The sequence below is a fragment of the Calliopsis andreniformis genome, chromosome 6, assembly GCF_051401765.1.
Source record: "Calliopsis andreniformis isolate RMS-2024a chromosome 6, iyCalAndr_principal, whole genome shotgun sequence".
Taxonomy (NCBI): domain Eukaryota; kingdom Metazoa; phylum Arthropoda; class Insecta; order Hymenoptera; family Andrenidae; genus Calliopsis; species Calliopsis andreniformis.
In genome coordinates this window covers 6,483,310-6,503,603 of record NC_135067.1, presented here as the reverse complement: position 1 = coordinate 6,503,603, position 20,294 = coordinate 6,483,310, and the positions used below count along the sequence as shown (strand labels likewise).

The 20,294-nt window shown below is 33.9% G+C and overlaps 2 protein-coding genes across 2 annotated transcripts; both read right to left on the bottom strand.

Annotated features, from left to right (window-relative positions):
- Positions 1–29: 29 nt before the first annotated feature.
- Hml (hemolectin) lies at positions 30–14,706 on the bottom strand. The gene is made up of 36 exons (XM_076380014.1): positions 14,577–14,706; positions 14,359–14,461; positions 14,152–14,279; positions 13,918–14,077; positions 13,702–13,829; positions 13,524–13,619; positions 13,095–13,465; positions 12,452–13,031; positions 12,089–12,376; positions 11,597–12,027; positions 11,255–11,516; positions 10,953–11,183; positions 10,656–10,881; positions 10,382–10,587; positions 9,938–10,300; positions 9,523–9,858; positions 9,105–9,443; positions 8,638–8,972; positions 8,329–8,568; positions 8,022–8,250; positions 7,635–7,955; positions 7,447–7,569; positions 6,840–7,356; positions 6,385–6,755; positions 5,870–6,310; positions 5,621–5,798; positions 5,212–5,549; positions 4,995–5,145; positions 4,572–4,927; positions 4,050–4,474; positions 3,685–3,983; positions 3,319–3,601; positions 3,128–3,235; positions 2,802–3,053; positions 428–2,720; positions 30–350 (listed from the first exon to the last, which is right to left on the bottom strand). Exons 1-36 carry the CDS (start codon positions 14,704–14,706, stop codon positions 157–159), a joined length of 11,832 nt encoding a protein of 3,943 aa, XP_076236129.1. The 3' UTR covers positions 30–156.
- A 111-nt stretch (positions 14,707–14,817) lies between these two features.
- On the bottom strand, positions 14,818–17,239 carry LOC143180354 (C1GALT1-specific chaperone 1). Its single transcript, XM_076380027.1, has 3 exons — positions 16,261–17,239; positions 15,883–16,184; positions 14,818–15,809 (listed from the first exon to the last, which is right to left on the bottom strand). The coding sequence occupies exons 1-3, from the start codon at positions 17,093–17,095 to the stop codon at positions 15,654–15,656; spliced, it is 1,293 nt and encodes a 430-aa protein (XP_076236142.1). The 5' UTR covers positions 17,096–17,239; the 3' UTR covers positions 14,818–15,653.
- Between the last annotated feature and the right edge of the window lie 3,055 nt (positions 17,240–20,294).

Sequence of the window (20,294 nt, the reverse complement as noted above, 5' to 3'; positions counted from 1 at the left end):
TATGAATGTGTATGTGTATATATATATGTATATATATATATATGCATCACTCAATAAAATCAACGAATAATATTTTTGTATTTTGTATCTACTTTAAAGCTGGTAAGATAATATTTACATTCAACCTTTCACGTACATTCTACTTCATCTTAATCGTTAACCCTTAATTCCTATTTTTCTTCCTTTGTAGCCAGAGCCGCCACCTGCCATGCATGCAGAACAAGAGCAAGAGACTGGTACAGCAACCTGTTTCTTCATCACCTTAAAGTCCTGGCACAGCAATTCAATGATAAGACCTTTGTATTCCGTAGGTTGACAACATTGGCAATTAACGACTGGATTCCAATTATCTGCAAAAGAAAAAGGTGTCAAGACATTTGAAAAGTCTCTTAAAATATTTTGAATTATTATTTTCATGTCTTATTACCTGTATCAAAATACGTAGTAGATTCACATTTTCCATGACACTCCGTAATACCCTCAATAGGTTCTACATTTTTACAAAATCCATGTATTCGATGCTTCATATTGAACATACCAATAGTGCTTTGTGGTTCTAAGACGTCTGCAGCACATTGATCAGTTTTCTGATCTAATGATGTTAGATTACACATTTTGCAGCAATTTTGAGTGTAAATTGAAGTAACTGGACAATTTGTGATATCAGGACAAACCACTGAACTACTGCTAACAGAGAGTTGGTCCCCTTGATCCATGCACGTATAAGAAGTGCAATTGTCAGCGGAAGACCAAGTCGCACCAGCTTCATACAACATATCTCCAACCACACAATATGTCTGTTTACATTTTCCGCAGCATTCTCCCACCTGTTCTTCATATGTCCATCCAAGAGCGCATTTTTTCGAACAAACTTCAACTTCCTTATATTTCGTTACATTTCCATTTAGTGCACAAAATTCAGTAACGCAGTTGTCCGCCATCGATTTCCATTTTTCTCCAGGTTTGTATATTTGATCGTTGTAACGACAACCAGTCTTGACAAACTGTGGACAACATTGACCTGGAATATACAGCTTTTCTATTTCAAATTCTATTTCTTCCCAGGCATCTATTTCTGGACACTTTTCGATTATTGATTCTACGTGCACACTATCGTTGCTAGACTTGCAAAGATATTTTGTACAAAAATCAGGGGAGTACCATTCTTCACCTACATTGTTCAGTTCATTACCAACTATGCAAGCTACTGGAACGCATCGTCCGCAACAATTTATACTTTTGTTTTCTGTAGGTTGATACTCAAAACCAAGATCGCAAACGGAATTACATTCTTGCACCTTTACTTGCTTTCGAATTCCGTTTTCGTCTTTGATACACTCTATTAAAGTGCAGCTGTCTTCAGGATTTGGTTGCCAAACTTCACCAACATTATATATTTTATCTCCATCTTTACAAGCAGACCTTTGGAAGTTTGGACAGCATTTATCGTTCAGCACAACTTCCTCTACTACAAAGTCAGATATGTCTGGATGGTCCATAACTTGTAGGCATTCCATTGTAGAACACTTTGGATTTGCACCTTCGCCGGAAAGTTCACAAGTACAAGAAGTACATTTATCACTCATCCAATGCTCTCCCACTTTTTTTGCTACCACATTCTCTGATATTTCTATTTTACTGTTTGATCCATTATTGAACAGACAAAGATCTTTCCGTGGAATGCATTTATGTTCAGCACAACACGCATTCTCTTGCATTATAGTTTTTAATTCATAATAATCTGAACATATTGGGGCTGGAGAACAAGTTTGTGGATCACAGATAGTCATAGATCTTGGACAACACCCAGATGTGTTTGTCACTTGTACAAAACCTGGATAGAGTTCTTCAACTTCAGGAGTAACTTCGTTCAATTCTGGACATTCGGATAATGGCAAGCATTCACAAATAAACTTTTTGCACCCATCAGAACCGATAGATACCTTCATAGTCTGTCCATAACCACACACAGGCATTTGGATTTCCTCTGTACAGATGGGTGCTACTGTAGTTACTGTTTTTGGTATGCACACATATTTAGTACAACAATTTTCATCTGTCTTATTAACAGCAACAGGTGTCATGCTCTCTTCACATATAGTGTCCACAGCCGGGCACTCTGTTTTTTCACAGTTTACGACTTTCCTGTTACAAATACATTTGGTACACACATCAGGAAACCACACATCCCCTTCAATATGGCCTTCGTCGTCACATACAAGACAGTTTTTCTTTGGTATGCAAGTATCATTATGAAGAACAAAGTCATCAGGACAGAAACAACCTTCCTCTAAATTCTTTGAGCATTTGGTATTGTCGATTTCATTAACACTGTCGCAAGTTTGTTTGCAAGCAGAACCACATGGCTGATATTCCAGATGGGATGGACAAGTATAAGGACATACTTCGCTGCTTCTCCAAATTAGGCATATACCCATTTGTTGACATTTTCTTGCATATGCTTCAAAACTGTCACAGTAATCCTTGCTAGTACACAAAGTGTCTTGACAGGCCATTAGGTATGGCATCGGATCGACAAGATTATGACACTGTCCAAAATCTAATTGATTTAATAGTTGCCTGCATGGATCTTGATCAGCTGGTGGTAGAATACATTTACTTTGATTACTTGAAATGCATGCTTCCGTGTTGAAATTGGTACTATGTGGGGATTCGGTAACTAACCAACTTGTGCCGAAATCTTGCATATCATTTACAACCTAAGCAACAAAGAAATTAGTTCGAGGTATTAAAAGTTGTCTCTTATTGTTTTTATTATAATGTAAAGCCAGTGACCATACCTCTCCATCTTGCTTTCTCAAATCGTCTTCAAGGTCCTCGTTACAATTGCCACAAAGACCTTCCATTGTTCCTCCAAAAATATGTGAAGGAAGAGTAAGAGTAAATGCAAAGTTTGGCTGGTAACTGATAATTTCTAACTGAATAGGAGTTATCAATAAACGCAATTTTTCTGAGGACGGCTGTTCCAAAATTAACCAGGACGTGTTGAAGGGAAACTTATGTACTTTTGAGCCATCCATTAGTACATCAAACTAGATAAGGCCAATAAAGATAAAAGTTATAATTCTATTTAATTGGTACATCACAATTTTATTTTACTACTCACCTCTTGAGTAGCTACACTGTTTTTAATTTCAACAATGTGTCCTTTATACAGAACTGTTACAGCTTCTGTACATGTGCCAGTGTTACAAACTCCATTTGAGACTAATACCTATTTTCCAAGTTGTTATGATAAAGTTACATGGTATAGAATATATTTCAAAATATATTTTGCAGAATTATCAATTCAGTTACCTGATACGTATGATCTTCAGGACCTTTTTTATTTTCAACAATATCTCTCGATAAGACATACGTGCAATTTCCATCGAATTTTATATTTTTTCTATCAAAACTAATGAATTTCGAATTTCCTAGCCACTCACAAGTACAATCTTTGCACTGTGTTGGAGGCACACACGCCTCACCATCACGGACGGTTCCTTCGGGACAGAAACAACCAGAGAAACACACTCCTTGCATTACTGGACAGGGATCTATTTGTTGTAAATTGTTACAGCTGGTTTCACATTTGTTTCTACGGAAGAAGATCAAAAAGGAATAAAATTGTTACACATCATATCATCTTCTGGAACAAAATTAAGTGTCTTAAAATCCTACCTAAAGCAATCTTTATGAACAAATGGTGGATTACAAGCGACAGGACAATCATGAGTACTTCTCCAAGTTGATAAATCTATATTGAAATCAACGGCTTGACATTCCGTAACAAAACCAGTCAACGTACGACAGCGACAGTCGTCGTACGTGTGATTACTATGGAGGCAATTGCAGGTGCTCTCCATACAACGGGATACAAATTTTTCTAAGTCCACTACGTTTGAACACACTGCCAACGATGAATCTTTTACCATGTTACAAATCTTCCAACTTTCCGCTTGCATATCGTATGGACAGACCTAAAAAGTACACAATTACAACCAGAAGTTCTTTAGGTAATTTCTTTCATAAAATTAAGTACCGACTTGTGGATTACAATCTGGTACTCCTGGTGCTCCCTCCATGGCCCAGCTGTCTCCAAATTCTACAGTGCTTCGTGCTTGATTTCCACTAGGTAATTGTCTGTCATTCGTGATATAACCATCAAAGTAACCACACAAACCGTCTACTCTGCGAGCTAGCTGAGTAGACACCCCTAACTTGACATCGGAATTCGAATCCCAAATCACCCAAAATCCGTAGTAGTTTGACACCAAATACGTGATATCACCAATATTAGATATTTTGAAGGTAGAAAATTTGTTACCAAGTCGGCCTATTAAACTTGGCGCAAAGCTATACTGATTAATGTTCACGTGCATATCAGGATACAGAACAATCACGTCTTCGTCTATAGTCACCACCAGGATTCGGATACACTGACCACTGTTTGGGTCACATTCTTTTTCCACTATAAAATTAATATTCCAAATCTGTTGTATTACTGTTTCAGTTAAGCTTCTCAAAGTTTTATCAACAATAGGTTTAAAGTATTATAATGTACTTACATGTAATGTACCATTTGTTAGTATACATATCCCTGACTAAAATATGATTACAGATATCATACTTGTACTCCAAGTGATCGAATGTATTAAATGTTCTCCCTGTCACATTACAAACTGCTTCTTGTGGCACCGGAGGCTTGCAAGTGTACTTTGGACACTTCTGAAGTTTGTACATGCTCATCTTTTCATAAACTACTGTGTATCCAGGTGGACAAGATGCCTCTGGACAAATCTGAGGTTTACCCTTATTGAGTATTGGTGGTGGTTTGTTAGGAACACATGTAAATTGTGCACACTCTGTCTCAGACTTTGATTCTTGGTTTTCAACTTGTTTGGAATACTGCTGCATGGATTTTCTGTTTAGAAATATTTCTTATTAATTCTCAGCAAAGCAAACTGTATAAAGAAATCTTGAAGTACTACCTCAGTCCTTTAATTCTCCAGTTAGTTTTGGACAAAGACTTTACTCCATGCCTGCCATGAGGTTTTTTATAGTGTCCTAATCTTATAGGTGGCTTTAAAACTGTTTTATAGCCAGGAGGACAAATAGGATCTTGACATACTTTAGGTTCAGCTAGAAGAATGTGAAACATTAATTTTATTATTTACAGACTCTCATTTTGGAATCTAATTTTTATACCTGGAGTTGTAGTTGTGCCTTCATTTCTCTCTGTAGTAGTGAATTCTAAGGTAGAAGGTGTAGTTGAAATTACTTTCGAACAATCTTTTTCATCATCAGGACAGTCTTGGATACCGTTACACCACAATTTCTCATCAATACAAACGTCACTAGTTGGACAATGTCGTGTGCCAACAGGGCAAGGTTTACAAACACAATTGCACAATTCGTTAACAATTGATTTCATTTCTGGTTCATTGCAAGGCTCACATTTCTTTGGTTGGCAGAACGGTATTCCACCTAATGTGCATACACACTCTTGACAATTTTCACCTACGTACGTTGTACCCACATTGTACCTAAAAATATTAATTATTGAAACTTGTGATCATTGGGACATTACATATTTATGTTTGAAATGTATGCTTACTGGATATGTCCCACTATGCAAGGACACTCCTGTTGTAACACACAAGTGTTTCCATTCCACCAGTAAGGTTCTTTACATCTACAGTTAGTTTCATTTTCATTTGACACTCCATTGCACAAATTGCATTTTTCCATGTGCATTGGTGTGACAATATTTTCAGTGGTACTCGTAACAGAAGCTATATACATACCATAAATTTCTAAGTAACCATTTTATTTCATATTTAAATAGACTAATTATAATACTTACGATATGGTGCAAAGCAACCAAGCACTTCTAGTTTAAGCCCTATATGTTCGTGCCATTTTATTGGCTGTATTTTCAAATACTTTGCATTCAGTGGCCTATCGAAGTAGTTCTTCCTAACAGTTTCAGAATCAAAGTTACCCAAAAATTCTTTTTCCTCGCCATTTTCATCAATTATTGGGTTCCAGTGTTGGTTATCGTTACTATAAAAGACCTTATAGGCAGTAGTCCAGGTACCTTCACCACCCTTCGTGGCGATTCCGGTTAAGTTACGAGGTTCCAAAAAGTCAATTTTGACGTACTGATATGGATTGTCTAACTTAGGATGCCAAACGTACGGAGACGTTAACTTTAGATTTGGCAACAAATCTGTAGAAGAAGAGGATGTCGAGAGTTGTTCAGCAAAGATCAGACCACTGTCTAATCCCATGGGCTCGTCACACACTAAAAAGAAAAATGAAAATGAAAATATCAATCGTTACTATACTTCATAACTGTACAATTTAGTTTCATCTTACCTGGATTCACAACTGTTTCAGTTAACACAGTTGTTACTGGAACAATTTGTGTCACTGGAGTTGTGCTGGTTATAAATTCTTGACAACCAAGTAACTCTACTTTCATTGCTATTCCATTATTCCAAGATAATGGTTTTATTCGGACAGTCTTCGCTTCAATAGGCTCATAAAACTTCTGCTCTACTGGCTTTACACTATCTATAGGTCCTCTAAACACACGTGGTTGTTTTCTATCATCCAGTACGTAAGAGAATGCATGACCATTTTCAGAAAATAATACTTTATAGCTAGTTACAAATTTATTTTCTGGACCACTGCCTTGTAAGATAATACCATAAATAGGTTCAGGTTTCTCAAAGCTTATGTCGAGCCTAAAAACAATTACGATATTTTTATAATTTCTATAGAGTTAATCTAAAAAAATGGTTGAATCATTTTCTTAAATCAAGACTTACCATTCATCTATATCGTTGTATTCAGGTGCCCAAGGCTCAACAGAATACTTAGGAACTTTATCATTCAACGACGAATCTAATACCGGAAATATGGGACCTCTAGTACTGCTTGCATTAAATGTAACTTGGTCATTCAAGTATTGAATGAGAGGAATGAAATTGTTGCTAATGCAAACTGCTGGTGGATGAACAGTGCTAGGTACAATAAATGTATGTTCCTGTAGACTCTGTGTTGTAAGCTTTCCAAAGTCAAAAGTAGTTGCTTTCATAGGTGAATGTGTAACAGATTTTTCAGTAGTTGTGTCATTATTTCCTTTGGTACACGAAGAGCTGTCACATGTGTAATAGTTATTAATACACTGACAGATCTCACATTCTGATTCCATTGAAACAGCACCAGGAACAACTGGTTCTCCATTGTGAGATTTGCAAGAACAATCTGTCTCATCAACACAAGTTACTGCATCTCTCCGGAATTTGTGTGGAGGACACTGTGGAATTTCTACTGAGACGCATCCTAAATGTTCAACCATTTAAAAATGAATATTTACAAACTGCTTCAAAATGGTCGCTATACAATAAATTAGTTGTCTATAGAATACTGTACCTGGTATACATTCTAATGTACCATTACAATATCCTTCTTTTAGCAAGATATAACGGTAATAATCACAAGTTTTTTTGCAGTTAATAGCACAATCACTCCATGACTCATCTTCTTTGCAAGCTTCTAAAGAAAGAACATTTCTTTATCATTAGTAATCCAATAAAAGACTATATAAAAATGGGTCATACTTGTTGTTATGATATTCTTTTCCAAAGTTGTCGATATAGTGGTCTTGGACTTTGTCTTCTTGTCAACTGTCCATTCAGTTTTCGCTGGTGTCGTTGCTACAATCGAACAGTCTGGTCCTGTTAAAGTAACATCACCTGACCAGTCACAAATTTGCTCCCGTGGATTGAATGATAAACCTATTCCGCAGGATTTTTCTACATATTCATATCCATTAGGCCCTGGCGTGCATTCATAAAACAGACGACAATTTGTAGGGTTAACTTTATAAGGCTGATCCATGCTGCACTTTTCACTTACAGTTTCAGTAGTAGTTGGTATTTCTATAACAAAACTAGCATTACTATTAGCTTAAAATAATAAATGTAAATTGTTTGTAAGATAAATACCTGTTATGTTAACAATGCTGTTTGTGGTAGTTGCTGAACACTGACATAGAACACTGATTTCAAAGTCTATGCAGGGAAGATTGGGTTGAGACTGACAATAAAGTCCACGTTCCAAACTACATTCCACATCTAAACCAGTTTCTTTTGGCATTAAATGATGCTTCACAGATCTACATCTTATGTCAATCATCTGACTCTTGTCACACATTGCAGACCCTTCTATACTTGTCTTTAATATAAAACACATAAAGTGAGCATACAATAACAATTATTAACTTAAATCGTTAGAACATTGGTAACGTATTACCAAATCTAAAAAGCTGGGCAAAGGCTCAACATCCTTAATTTTTCTACCCTTGATTGCTTGATCTTGATTTATCCAAGCAGTCCATCCTTCCACACATTTCTGTGGCTCTTCATGTGGAACAGTACTTGGAACAACGGTGGTAGTAGTACAAGGCTCTCCTTTGCACAATATTTTACCTCGGCTACAGAAACATGTTTGACAATCGTCATTACTAACAATGTCACCTTCGTAGTAAGTTACCTGTAACACAAATTATTATTACATCAAAATATTTATTAATAAAGCACTCTTCAGAGTGTTTAAGCTTACCCCATTTATTTCAGTACAGAGAGATTTGCATGTTTCTTTGGGAACACATTCTGTATAACTATCATTTGTGTATACTTGATTTTCAGGACAATATTTAATTGAACAACCCTCGATGCAGGTATCTTGAGAGCATAGACGAGATTGATCCTTTAGAATCATCAGATTATCGCAAGTTTCACGTGGACATGTAGTAATGCAAGGAGAGTATGTGCTGCAGTTTTCATTGCACTGCATTGGGCAAAGGTCTTGGCTGCGCCATTTTATAGGAACACCTTTCGAATTGCACTCCTGTGCATATGCTGCTAAAGCTGTGCAAAGACATTCACAGTCGCCTCCTGAAAGATAAGAAAATTCTTTACACTAATGACAGAGGTGAAGTTTCTAATGTTTTATTTTTCTATTTTTTTTTAATTCCTCAACAGAAATAAAAGTAATTTAATAATTTAAAAAGAAATTAAGTGTTTCACCTGTATCACAGCCACAAGTGTCAAAGATGCAGTTATGTAGGTAACTTTCGACTTCAACTTCAGAGTGGCATTGTTCAAAAATAGAAGATTTAAGAATACCACATTTCTGTACAGCCCATAATTTTCGTTCCGGGTGTTGCTCGCAAGGATCCTTGACATCCTTAGGTTCTGGGCAAAAGTCGATTTTCTTCCAAGAATCTCCAAATAAATTAGCGGATACTTCTGATATACCGCCAGAAGGTGTTTTAAAGTCGTCTTCGCTATTGTCATTATAATCTCCACAAAGACCATTAACTCGAGCTTTCCATTTAGGATCTAATTTTATGTAAACTCTAGTACCTAACAAAATGCAATACAGCAAATAAAACCTTACGATTCCTAACAACGCGCAAAGAAACTATGATATTAAAAATATTACCTCTGTCCCATTGAATAGTTAATCCTAAATCTGGTACATCGATAAAAACAAACAAACCAGCTGTTCTCATTGCAATTCTTTTAAATGTTCCAACAGGTAGCTCTTTTCCTCTAGTTAAAACAACTGTTTCTGGATTTTGGTTACCAATCATAAGAGTTACTGATTTCGAGCAGGACACACCAGTTGTTCCACAAGGTACATTCTGAATTGATACATCGAAAGAATCTTCCTTGCCTAAAGATCCTTTAGAGAGAATATAGTCACACATTCCTTGGAAGTCATAGATCTTTCCATCGAATGTTTTATAGTGTGAATCTCCCCAAGCAGAACAAACTCCTGCGTTAGAATAGATATCTCAATAAGTAAATATGTTATATAACTTCTATAAAATTGTAGAAAATATTTATAACATTACCTGCACATATTCTGTCTGTACACTTCCATGTACTGTTTGTGCATTTACAACTATTACACTCGTTCTGCATGACAGACCCTTCTTCGTAACTTTGACCTCCATGATGACATGGACAAGATTCTTCCTTGATACATTTACCACCTACTTCATTCAAAACGTAACCAGACTTACAGACACAGCCAGATTTACAAATAGATGGTTTTTGAATTGCCTTATGCATATTGCGACAAGTTCGAGGCTCTGTTGATACGCAATCTGTAACTTCTAAGTTTTCGCTTGCCACACAAGAAGTCAAAAGTTCCTTAGTTGAAGGATACTCCCGAATTTCGTCTGGAGTTGCTTGTCGACAATTCCAAACACCACCTATGTGAAAAATTCATAAAGTCGCTTATAAATGTTTAATCTGAAAGCAACAAAACATATTTTATTTTTAAAGAAACGTACTCGCACAGGTACAAAGTTCAAGAGCTTTATTTCCTGGCCTAACTTCCTTATGTCCTGTTTTGAATTCTAATCCTCCATATATACATGGACATTGTCCAATTGGAATGCATTCGCCGTGAACATCTAATGTTTCTCCTTCTGGACAGTTGCATCCTTCCACACATTCTTGCTTGCAGTCCTGATAAGATGATATATCTCCACATGACCTAATAATATTTTGAATATTAAATATTTTGAAATTTTTAACATTTATTAATCTTTTACCATAACGTACCTTGTACAACTGTTTCCACAAATTTGATAGACTTGATTAGGAGGACAATGTATTTTACACTCATTTACGTCTTGACGCCAGGAGAGCTTTATCCCAGCTGTAGCACATTCCTTAGCATACGCTGCCAGTATTGGACAAAGACATAGACCAAGTTCAACTTTACAAGAACACATATCGAACATACAATCTTTATAAAATGCTTCTGGATCCACATGCCAATGACAGTCTGAAAACGAAACGCGAAAGTAAGTACACTACAATAAGCGAAATACATCTTATCAGTCATCTAAATATTACCAGTAAATATTTCAGTGAACAAATAAGAACAGTATTGTTTAGCAGTTTCCCGTTTTTGTGGATCCAGGTCACAAGGGTGATCTGATTCCTTTTCTGGAATATCAGCACAGATCTCGTCTGACTTCCACTTATTAGCGAAACAAACTGCTGTATGTTCAATATCACCCTCAGGTGTGATAAAATCATCTTTCTGATTCTCTGAGAAGGTACCGCACAGTCCCTTAGTTTTACCTAGTAGTAAAGTAGAAAATTAAAATATCTTTTTATATAAGCAAATTTAACAAATTTAAGAAATAACTTGCCATGAAATTCTGGAGGAGCATTGATATAAACACGGGATATTCCGTCCCACCATATTTCTAAACCGTTTGGCAAATGGACTATTAAAAATATGCTGCTTGCAACGCGTATTCGAATATTGTCAACAACTGTAGGGAATGCTCCTAAGTCGTCTCCATTAAGCAGCACTTGTCGATTCTGTTTCAACTTTATAGAAGTGCCTTTATAATTAATTGTTACAGTTTTAGTACAAGACGGTGCATCAAGTGGAACAAGCCCCATACTCTGAAAGCACAATTAAGATTTTCAGTAAAGGAAGCTAGTTAAAATGTTTAAAAATAAAGAAATACATCAACAGTACGAACCTCAGATATAGCACCAGAACAGGGAACATTTTCACCTTCGATACTATAATCATCACCTTTCATTAGATAATACTTGCACTTTCCCATAAAATCATAATGTCGTCCATCAAAAGTAGTGTAATGAGGATCTCCAATGACAGCACATCTAGCACTGCATCTAGCTTGAGTGCATACCCATTTTCCAGAGATACAAGTGCAAGTGTTGCAATCTTTCTGCACACTCTTACCAGGCTGAAACAGTTTCCCACGCAACTTACAGGGACATTCTTCAGGATATATACATTTCCCTTCATGGGCCACAGTTCCTTCTGGACAGAAGCAACCTTCCTCGCAACTATCAGTAGACGATTTTCTCTCTGCGCTTGTCCAACAAGAGGATTCAATCTTCGGGCCACATGACATGTATACTCTTCCATTGTTGCAAAGCATAGCTGCAGTATAAATGAAAAATTCATAACTTCTGTTTATGTCACTTTATATGTGATTACTTACGGCAAGTGTTGTCGTTTCTCCAACCAGCCAAAGACACAATTTTTTTATGAGCGCATTGTCTGACGTAAACATTCATCGTTTCGCAAGCACATTTCTTTCTATCATTGTGCGTACACGCACAATAATCCCACAAACATGCGCTCTGCAATTCAGGAACGCTAATTGTATCAGCACAAGCCCCAAATCTGTAATCGGAGAGCAACTGAGTACAGAACTGAATGGCCTCTGCAGCAACAAACGGATTAGATTCACAAGCATGGCCTGTATTTGGATATTCATCACACGTTTCTGAAAAGATGACGAGAAAACTGAGTGTCAATAATCATAAATGAAATTCTAGTTAAATACACGACAAAGTTATACCTCCAATTTTCTCTGTCCGCCAAGAAGATGCAAACGTTCCGACACTTTTCGCGTGATCTCCATTTTTACATGTCAGATCATCTTGTTTATTACTGTTCATATTGCCACAGAGACCAACTGTTTTGTTCCACATATTTTCAAGAGCTTCGACTTGCAGCATAAGACTACCATCCCACTTTAACTGTATTCCCAATGAATCCAACGTTACGACAATAAAATGTGCAGACATCTCGACTCTTAAAGCTGGAAGCTGGGCAGGAATGGGTAACAATTTTTTTGCAGTACGAAACTCTGGAACACCAAATTCGTTCTTCGACAGAATATATTCCTTATCTTGGATAAAAATCTGTATAATTTTATAACAGTCTTTAGTTTTGCAAGTTGGACTGTTCTGTACTATGATGGTAAATAGTCTGTCTTGTGATTCCTGAACGAGAATGTACGAACAATCACTATCAAAGCTAAATACATTATCGTCAAAGGATTTGTAATGTACTCCGCCCCAAGTGAAACAAGTCTTTGGAGTTGGCCGTTTCTCTTCCAGCAATAACATGTTATCTTCCAGAGAATTAAATATCATCTAAAACAAAAAGAAATACTGTCAAGACATAATTACATAATATTAAAAATTTTAAATCATTACCGTTTTCATAGTCGTATTATCCTCCTGATTGTGGATATTCGAGATATCGTAGCTGGTTTGATACGATGGAGATTGCTTTCTGTTAGAATTATACATGTCTTGATAAGTCCATGTATGATTAGTCTCTCGAACATAAGAGTTGTAGGTGGTACCCAAAGAAATCACATTCATATTTTCACTGTACTTGCATTGAGGTATTGGTTGTGGTTGAAATTCGCCTGTTGCATAGGAGCATGTATATTGTGCAGCAGGAGAAAATTCAAACTCTACCCCAGCAGGACAATTCAGAGAACATGAGTAACTATCACCATTACTGGTGCAGTAGAAACCCCCGTTAAATCCTATTTTCTCTCCATTACAAGCATCCGCGGCTATAAAATATTATTGCATTAACATATTGCATTTTATCAGAATGAGAATTACACTTACAATATTGACACTGAGACCCCCTGTATGCTTGTGGACACTGACAAAAATTTGATGAAAGACAAACTCCTCCATTTTGGCAAGGTGGATCACATACAGCTGTAATAAACATAATGTCATAACAATTGCATACATATATCATATCAATCTGTTAATTACAATTTGCAAATCTGAAACGTACGTGCGCAGTTAGGTACAGAGACCCAATCTTGTCTTGTAGGCACCCAATTTCCATTCTTACAAATAAGATTGGTAACAGATGTGCCATCCGGAAATGTGAAATTTTTAAGACAGGATATGGTACATGATCTGAAAACAGAATATAGAAAGGGTCAGTTATCTAATTAAAACCATTCTATAAGAAAAAAATAAAATAACAATTCCTAGGATAGCATACTTTGAATTACATAATTTATGAGAATTAAGCACCGGCGGAGGATATTCCATGCACGGTATATTTTCAAATTGGCACTGTGGTCCAGTGAAACCGTCAGAGCAATCACATTGATGAGGTGCAATACATACTCCATTGTTCAAACATTCAGGCATACAAATTGCTGAAAACGTATACAGTTATATTTAATTTCAAATAATATCGTATATTAATTGATTTCTTTAAAAAAGAACTCACGTTCACAATGAGGTACAGAATTCCATTCTGTACCAAAAATATGCCATTCTTTATTCGTACATGTTATAGCTAACTGCATTACTCCATTTGGAAATTTGTAATTCTGATTGCAAGTTGCAATGCATCCACTGTAAAAAGATAAACTATAGGAACTAGTATTGGAATATAATAAATGGCAGTAGTATTTATACATTAAAATAGCATTACCTGTCCTTTGAACATCGTATTCTACCATTTATAGGTGGATCTGGTGGCCTACTACAACCACCTGCAAATAAACGTCTTCTTCCACCTTTCTTCACACTGTAATCTGGATTTGGACTATCCAACAATGGAATATTTATGCTACAAAATTTATTTACATTTATAAGACCTTAACAATATTTAAAAGAAATCGCACTAAATTACTTACTCGCTAATCTCACTCATCTCACCCATCTCACCCATCTCTCCCATCTCTCCCATCTCCGAAGATTCCACTCCATTATTTACACTAATTAATTGTCCCTCAATAGCAATAATTATTGCAATCTTCCAGAATAAATTCCACTGCATTGTATTGAATTAGCAAATGTTACTGCATTTCCAAAAATTCAAAACAATATCATGAAACATTATTGGTAGGCTCTCCTTTACCAAATACATCAATTAATGAACTCCTACATTTATATATCCACCTCCAAAAGGAAGCGGATAAGTGATAAGTAATGTACGACCTGATAAGTCATTTCGAAGAAAAAAATATGGGTCATTAATACAAATTAGATTAAAGTAATGGTTTATGAATGAATGAAAGTCTTTGTTCCTGAAGAACTAAATGTTTATTAGCATAAAATAAAATTTGTATTACATAGAAATGTCATAAATACAATATTATTGTAAAAGTATTCACATATTTATAATGTCATCAGGTACCAAAGATCTTGACTTACAGTTATGGATGATGCTGCTAGACAGTGTCTGCGCGTTTCTACCACTCAGAGATGGAATACTCAAACTAGACACTATGGGGAAATATTGTTCCACATTCCTGACATATATTTGAGAGTGGAAATGAGATTTAGTTATCACGGTCATTACAAGCGTTAATAAGTTCCTAATTAGTGAGATAAGGCAGTGATGGTGTAACAAAGGAAGTAGTTATCAAGCAATATCATGCCTCTATTCCCACATTCATATCAATGAAAGCTATTACTGGCATAAACACAACACATGTATATTTCAAAAAATTGGTAAACATTTCAAATAAAAAACAATACTGTTGTATGTAAACATATCAAACATCAATATTTAAATAAGAGTTGTAACAATGATTAAACTGTCTTGTATAGATAAAATGAGTAACGTAATTGTCATGGGTAAAAGATATGGAAATATGAATTACTAATTTCAAGAACGAGGTATATAAGTGGATTAATTCAATTCATCTAGATTTATAAAAATTATTAGTTTCATAGCACCTTTGTTTAAAAAATCGTATAAAGATCATGATATATAAAAATTTAATTCGAGTCATCTGCTCGTTTGTTCCAACGATTCCTAATAATTAACTGTTCTGGTTCAGAATACTTTGCATGCCATATCTCATAATAAGTGTCACTGGAAATATTACTTAAATTTGTGATGTTAAATTCTTCTTTCAGTGCAAGTTTCCATACCTGAAAATAATAATTATTCATTATTCTCTAAATTCTTTCCACGAAAATATAAGAAAAAAAGTAATAACAGTACATTTTCATCAGGTACAGTTGTTGGTGCTTTTCTACTTCCAAAAATAGCTGGACTTTTTAGGACATGCAAATGATATAATAAATAATCTAAAGTATACATTTTGTCAGGTTCTCCAACATTAAAAGTTACAGACATAACTGAACAACATTCATTTTGTATTGGATACAATGCACGAGTCCAATAACTAGCAGTCTTAACAATTCCCCATAACAAGGCCTGCAAAGAGTACCCATGGAATGTACCTCTCAAGTACTGATCTCTTGTATCTGATGGATAAATTCCCATAGATGACAAGTGTTTAGCTGAAAATCATTAAGAACAATGTTATTGTACATACATTTCATAAGTTTTAGTAAGTTACAATAATACAAAATTTACCAAGGTAATAATCCTCTTGCTTCCAATATTTGCCACCAGTTGCACATTTTTCAGAATTATTAAACATACCAATTAATTTGTTAATAGCTCCCATACTAATTACATATCCTGCACTTGCAATATTATAAGGTTGCCCCCACAGCACTACTGCATGACCTAAATAGTAATCCTGTGTGTGATTCAGTGGGGCAAGCATGAAGCGTAAATTTTCTGGAATCACCAATGTGTCATCTTTTACAAAGATAAGCCACTGTAAAGATTCATTCTCTTTCCAAACATAGTTGAAAGCTTCACATAAAAGTTGCCATGAAGATGTAAGCTTTAACTTCAAGTTTATAATAGGCACTTCAGAATCATTTTTTTGTCCAAAGAAATATAATTTATTGCAGTGCTTTCCCCAAGTATTCTGAATAGACTTTGCTAATTTGATTTTGTTCACAAACACAATACAAGTGATGGAAACACTTGATTTTAACCAATCAGATTCTAATTTTTCTGTTCTTTTAGGCCCATAAAGATGAGCATCCATATCAATATTATTAATTTTCATATTCTGATCCTTCAGCCATTTATTATATGAGACATGTGTAAATTTATCTTTCTCTTCTTCTTTCTTCCATGTTTGTAAAATAATCTCTTCATTGTTTAATGTATCAGAAATAAGCCATTTAAGAAGAGCACTCCGCCGTTCACTGTTAGTGTTTGATAAAGAGCTTTTACAAGAAGGAGTACCATAAAATGTATCTTCAACAATAAAAAAAGATAATGCGAGAAGAAAACCAATTGCAAATCCAAACAGAAATATTGATCGTGGTTTAAAACACGGAAGATACATCTTACAACTGGAACACTACTACAGAATTATGCATGTCTATAATATGAACAGCCTTTCTGTCAGGAATTAGCTTATGATCTAATTGACTCTTGTTGAACTCCTACACTCAATTGCATTAGTTCATTTTACCAAAGCTGTTGATTTGCAAGCCACCAATATCTTTAAAAAATCAATAAGAAAAACGTTAAACTTCATTAATTATATGATATCGTTTTATCATAACATTATATCTTAAAATTATTCAAGATACTCACTTATATAATTTATTAAATAGGAAAAAAATTTATTATCATTCGACTTATAATTATCATACTCAACAATTTTTGTCGTATCGACAAATTATCATAAATTTTTATTAGCATAATTCAACTAAAATTGTGTGAAAGTAAATGAGGTCAACATATAATAACACACACCTGTTGCACGCAGACATAACCAAGTATATAAATAATAAGCAATAACTTTTAAGAAACTATTATTATACGTTAGAGTCTATTGTTAATTCTTTAGTAATAACAAAGAATTTAATACTACGATACATTTTTATTAGAATACCAAGAAAAAGTAGTTTATCAATGAAACAGGATGTTTCATTTATTTGAATTGAAGAGTACTTTTTCTCTTCGAACTATTTGCATTATACGAATCACAAATGTTGAGACTTCAAACTAATTATACATAAAAAACCATTAGTTTCACGGTAACAGAAAAATCCGTTTTATTTACTATTACATTCAAATAAAGCGTAAATTAGAATGATAGAGGATAATCAAATTATACGCATTATTTATCACAAATTCATTATTTATTCATGCCTGTTATTTTTATGAAATCTTCAATATATTTATATTCATTCTTAATTTAGTACCAAGCAAATACTATTTAAAAATATTTTTATACAAATTCATTTTGTTAATTTAATATGAATATACTATAAAATCAAAATAAAAATTTTGTTTATAAATCTACATTCCAATTTAGTACAATAAACTATAATATTGTAATAAATTGATTGATGTGTAATTACGTAGTTTTAACGTTTATTTTTAATATTTTACATGTCTATTATTTTCAGAATATTTGAATACAAATACCATTTTCGTGTCGCATCCAACATTATCGATTAAGTTTCGAATAAGATTACAACGCTGCCAGTGGTAAGAATTAAAATGAAATATTTTTGGAAATATGTCAAATCTCAGTTAACCTGAATTTTACAATTAATTTTAATAAATACATGCGTTATATACGCATCTATTTACATTATTACTAAATTTTCATAAAAAACGGGTTGTAGTTATTTCTAAAAAATTTAATCATAAGTACTACGTCCATAAAATTGTTTATATATAAAAACAACCTAACGAAAATGTAAAAAATTATTTGTAACTCTAATATATTAAAAAGTCTGTGCCTGTAAAAGCGCCCGCAGTAGGCAAATTTTTGCAATATTTAAAATTGCATAAAATGCTGCACCAATTCAGAAAAAATTAAGCGAAATTAATAATCATTTATATATTATAAAAGTTATAAAGTTATGCAAACAAAATTGACCCGTATCTAAATCATTTAATTATCTTTAAATTACTTGATACTTTGAGATTCGATTTTTCTAAACAATAACAGTTAAAATATGTCAGTCAATCTTAAAATGTTTGCGAGTTTTCATGGATTTTGTTATTACCTAAATGTAGCGATCTCCAAGGATCCTCCCTTGAGAATCACTACCTGAATGGACAAAACAATTTTGACGCTTATTAGCCTTTCCCCTCTTGTCATCAAACTGTCTCTTTGATAGCCTTTCAAGGTTAGACGAAAGAAAGGGACAACATTCGTTCAGTGACACTTGAAGAGTTAAGACACTGCAGAGACTTCTTGAATATTAAAGTACGTGTCATTTACCTATTAATATGGTATTTTTAACAGTAGAACTCTCATTTATTTTCTATTATAATTTCTAGATAACCTTAATGAATTCTCGATTATAAATTTATTTGATATTTTAAAAAAAGTTTAACCTGTTTCTACGTCTACTCTGTTGTCCATTGTGTACTAATTAACAGTCCTTATAATCGAGTTATAATGTTTAAGAATATATCTCGGTTTCGATTGTTATTTAATCTTTATATATTTATATTTATTTAAGTATATTTGCTAAAATTCACATTTTTTATATTAGAGATTTTTGAATGAAGTCGTAGTGAAAGAAATTGGCGCCAAAGTAAAAATGTCGCCATGACACTTGAAGATCAATTCAAACTTTCAAACTTATTTTAACGAAAAAGTGGTCAAACTTAGTTTTGTAGTGTAATTTTTATTGTTCTTAAATGAAGTGAGTGAATTATGTTCTGTATACAAACTTTTGTCATAGTTATTGTCATTATCATTATTAACATTGTTCATTAGTTAAATTTTCAATCGCGTTGGTAGCCTTTAAAATTTTGTTCTTCTTTTCTTACTCATTAAAAGATGTCGATACATTTATCAATATGTAATCATTGAAAAACAGTACGAAGATTGATCGAAAGTTTGAATACTGAAACGTGAAGAACAATATATTTTATTTTACTAAAAATTTTAATGAACGTTAGAGACTATCATATTATACACCTTAAAGATTAGATCTTGGAATTTTTTAAATTTGGTAATTTCAAAATTGTTTCATTCGATTATTTGAATATTTGAAAATTGAAAAATTTTTTAAATAACTTTAGTATTAATAATTATTTATTTCGTTTAAGGCCCAGGGGACATCCGTAGATAATTTGTCGAACTGCCTCTATCCAGTAAGTGTTAAGATAACGCATGGTTTTGTTTCCTCCGATTACTCAAACATGTCGAAAAACGCAAAAGCAAAGACGACAGAGGTAACAGGCTGTTCTTGCAGGTTTGTTCTTCACATTCCTTCAATTAAAGTGATGATCACTGAATCCACGTGAAAGCATTTTTGTTCAATAAATTATAAAGACTCATTAAGAGAAAGAAGCACGTTCCAAAATTAAAATTTTTTTAAAATCTTTAATAAAAAAAACATTTTAAAAATAAATACAGCGCCTTTACTTGGCCTATTTCAGTAGTTTATTTTTTATATGAATTAACGTTTTTTCTAGTATTAAATTTTTTTTTAATACATCATGTTCGGTTGTTGGTATCTTAAAATTGAAAGAGTGATTCTGATCGATAATCAAGAATAATAAAA

Bases quoted from the DNA above. Each gene is read 5' to 3' on its own strand.
- Hml (XM_076380014.1), bottom strand. From the start codon at position 14,706: ATGCAGTGGAATTTATTCTGGAAGATTGCAATAATTATTGCTATTGAG. The intron at 7,357-7,446 runs GTACAGTATTCT...TTGAACATTTAG, and splicing joins TACATTAGAATGTATACCAG to GATGCGTCTCAGTAGAAATT. The intron at 3,236-3,318 runs GTAACTGAATTG...CTTGGAAAATAG, and splicing joins CTGAAGATCATACGTATCAG to GTATTAGTCTCAAATGGAGT.
- LOC143180354 (XM_076380027.1), bottom strand. From the start codon at position 17,095: ATGTATCTTCCGTGTTTTAAACCACGATCAATATTTCTGTTTGGATTT. The intron at 16,185-16,260 runs GTAAATTTTGTA...AATGATTTTCAG, and splicing joins GCAAGAGGATTATTACCTTG to CTAAACACTTGTCATCTATG. The intron at 15,810-15,882 runs GTACTGTTATTA...TATTATTTTCAG, and splicing joins CAACTGTACCTGATGAAAAT to GTATGGAAACTTGCACTGAA.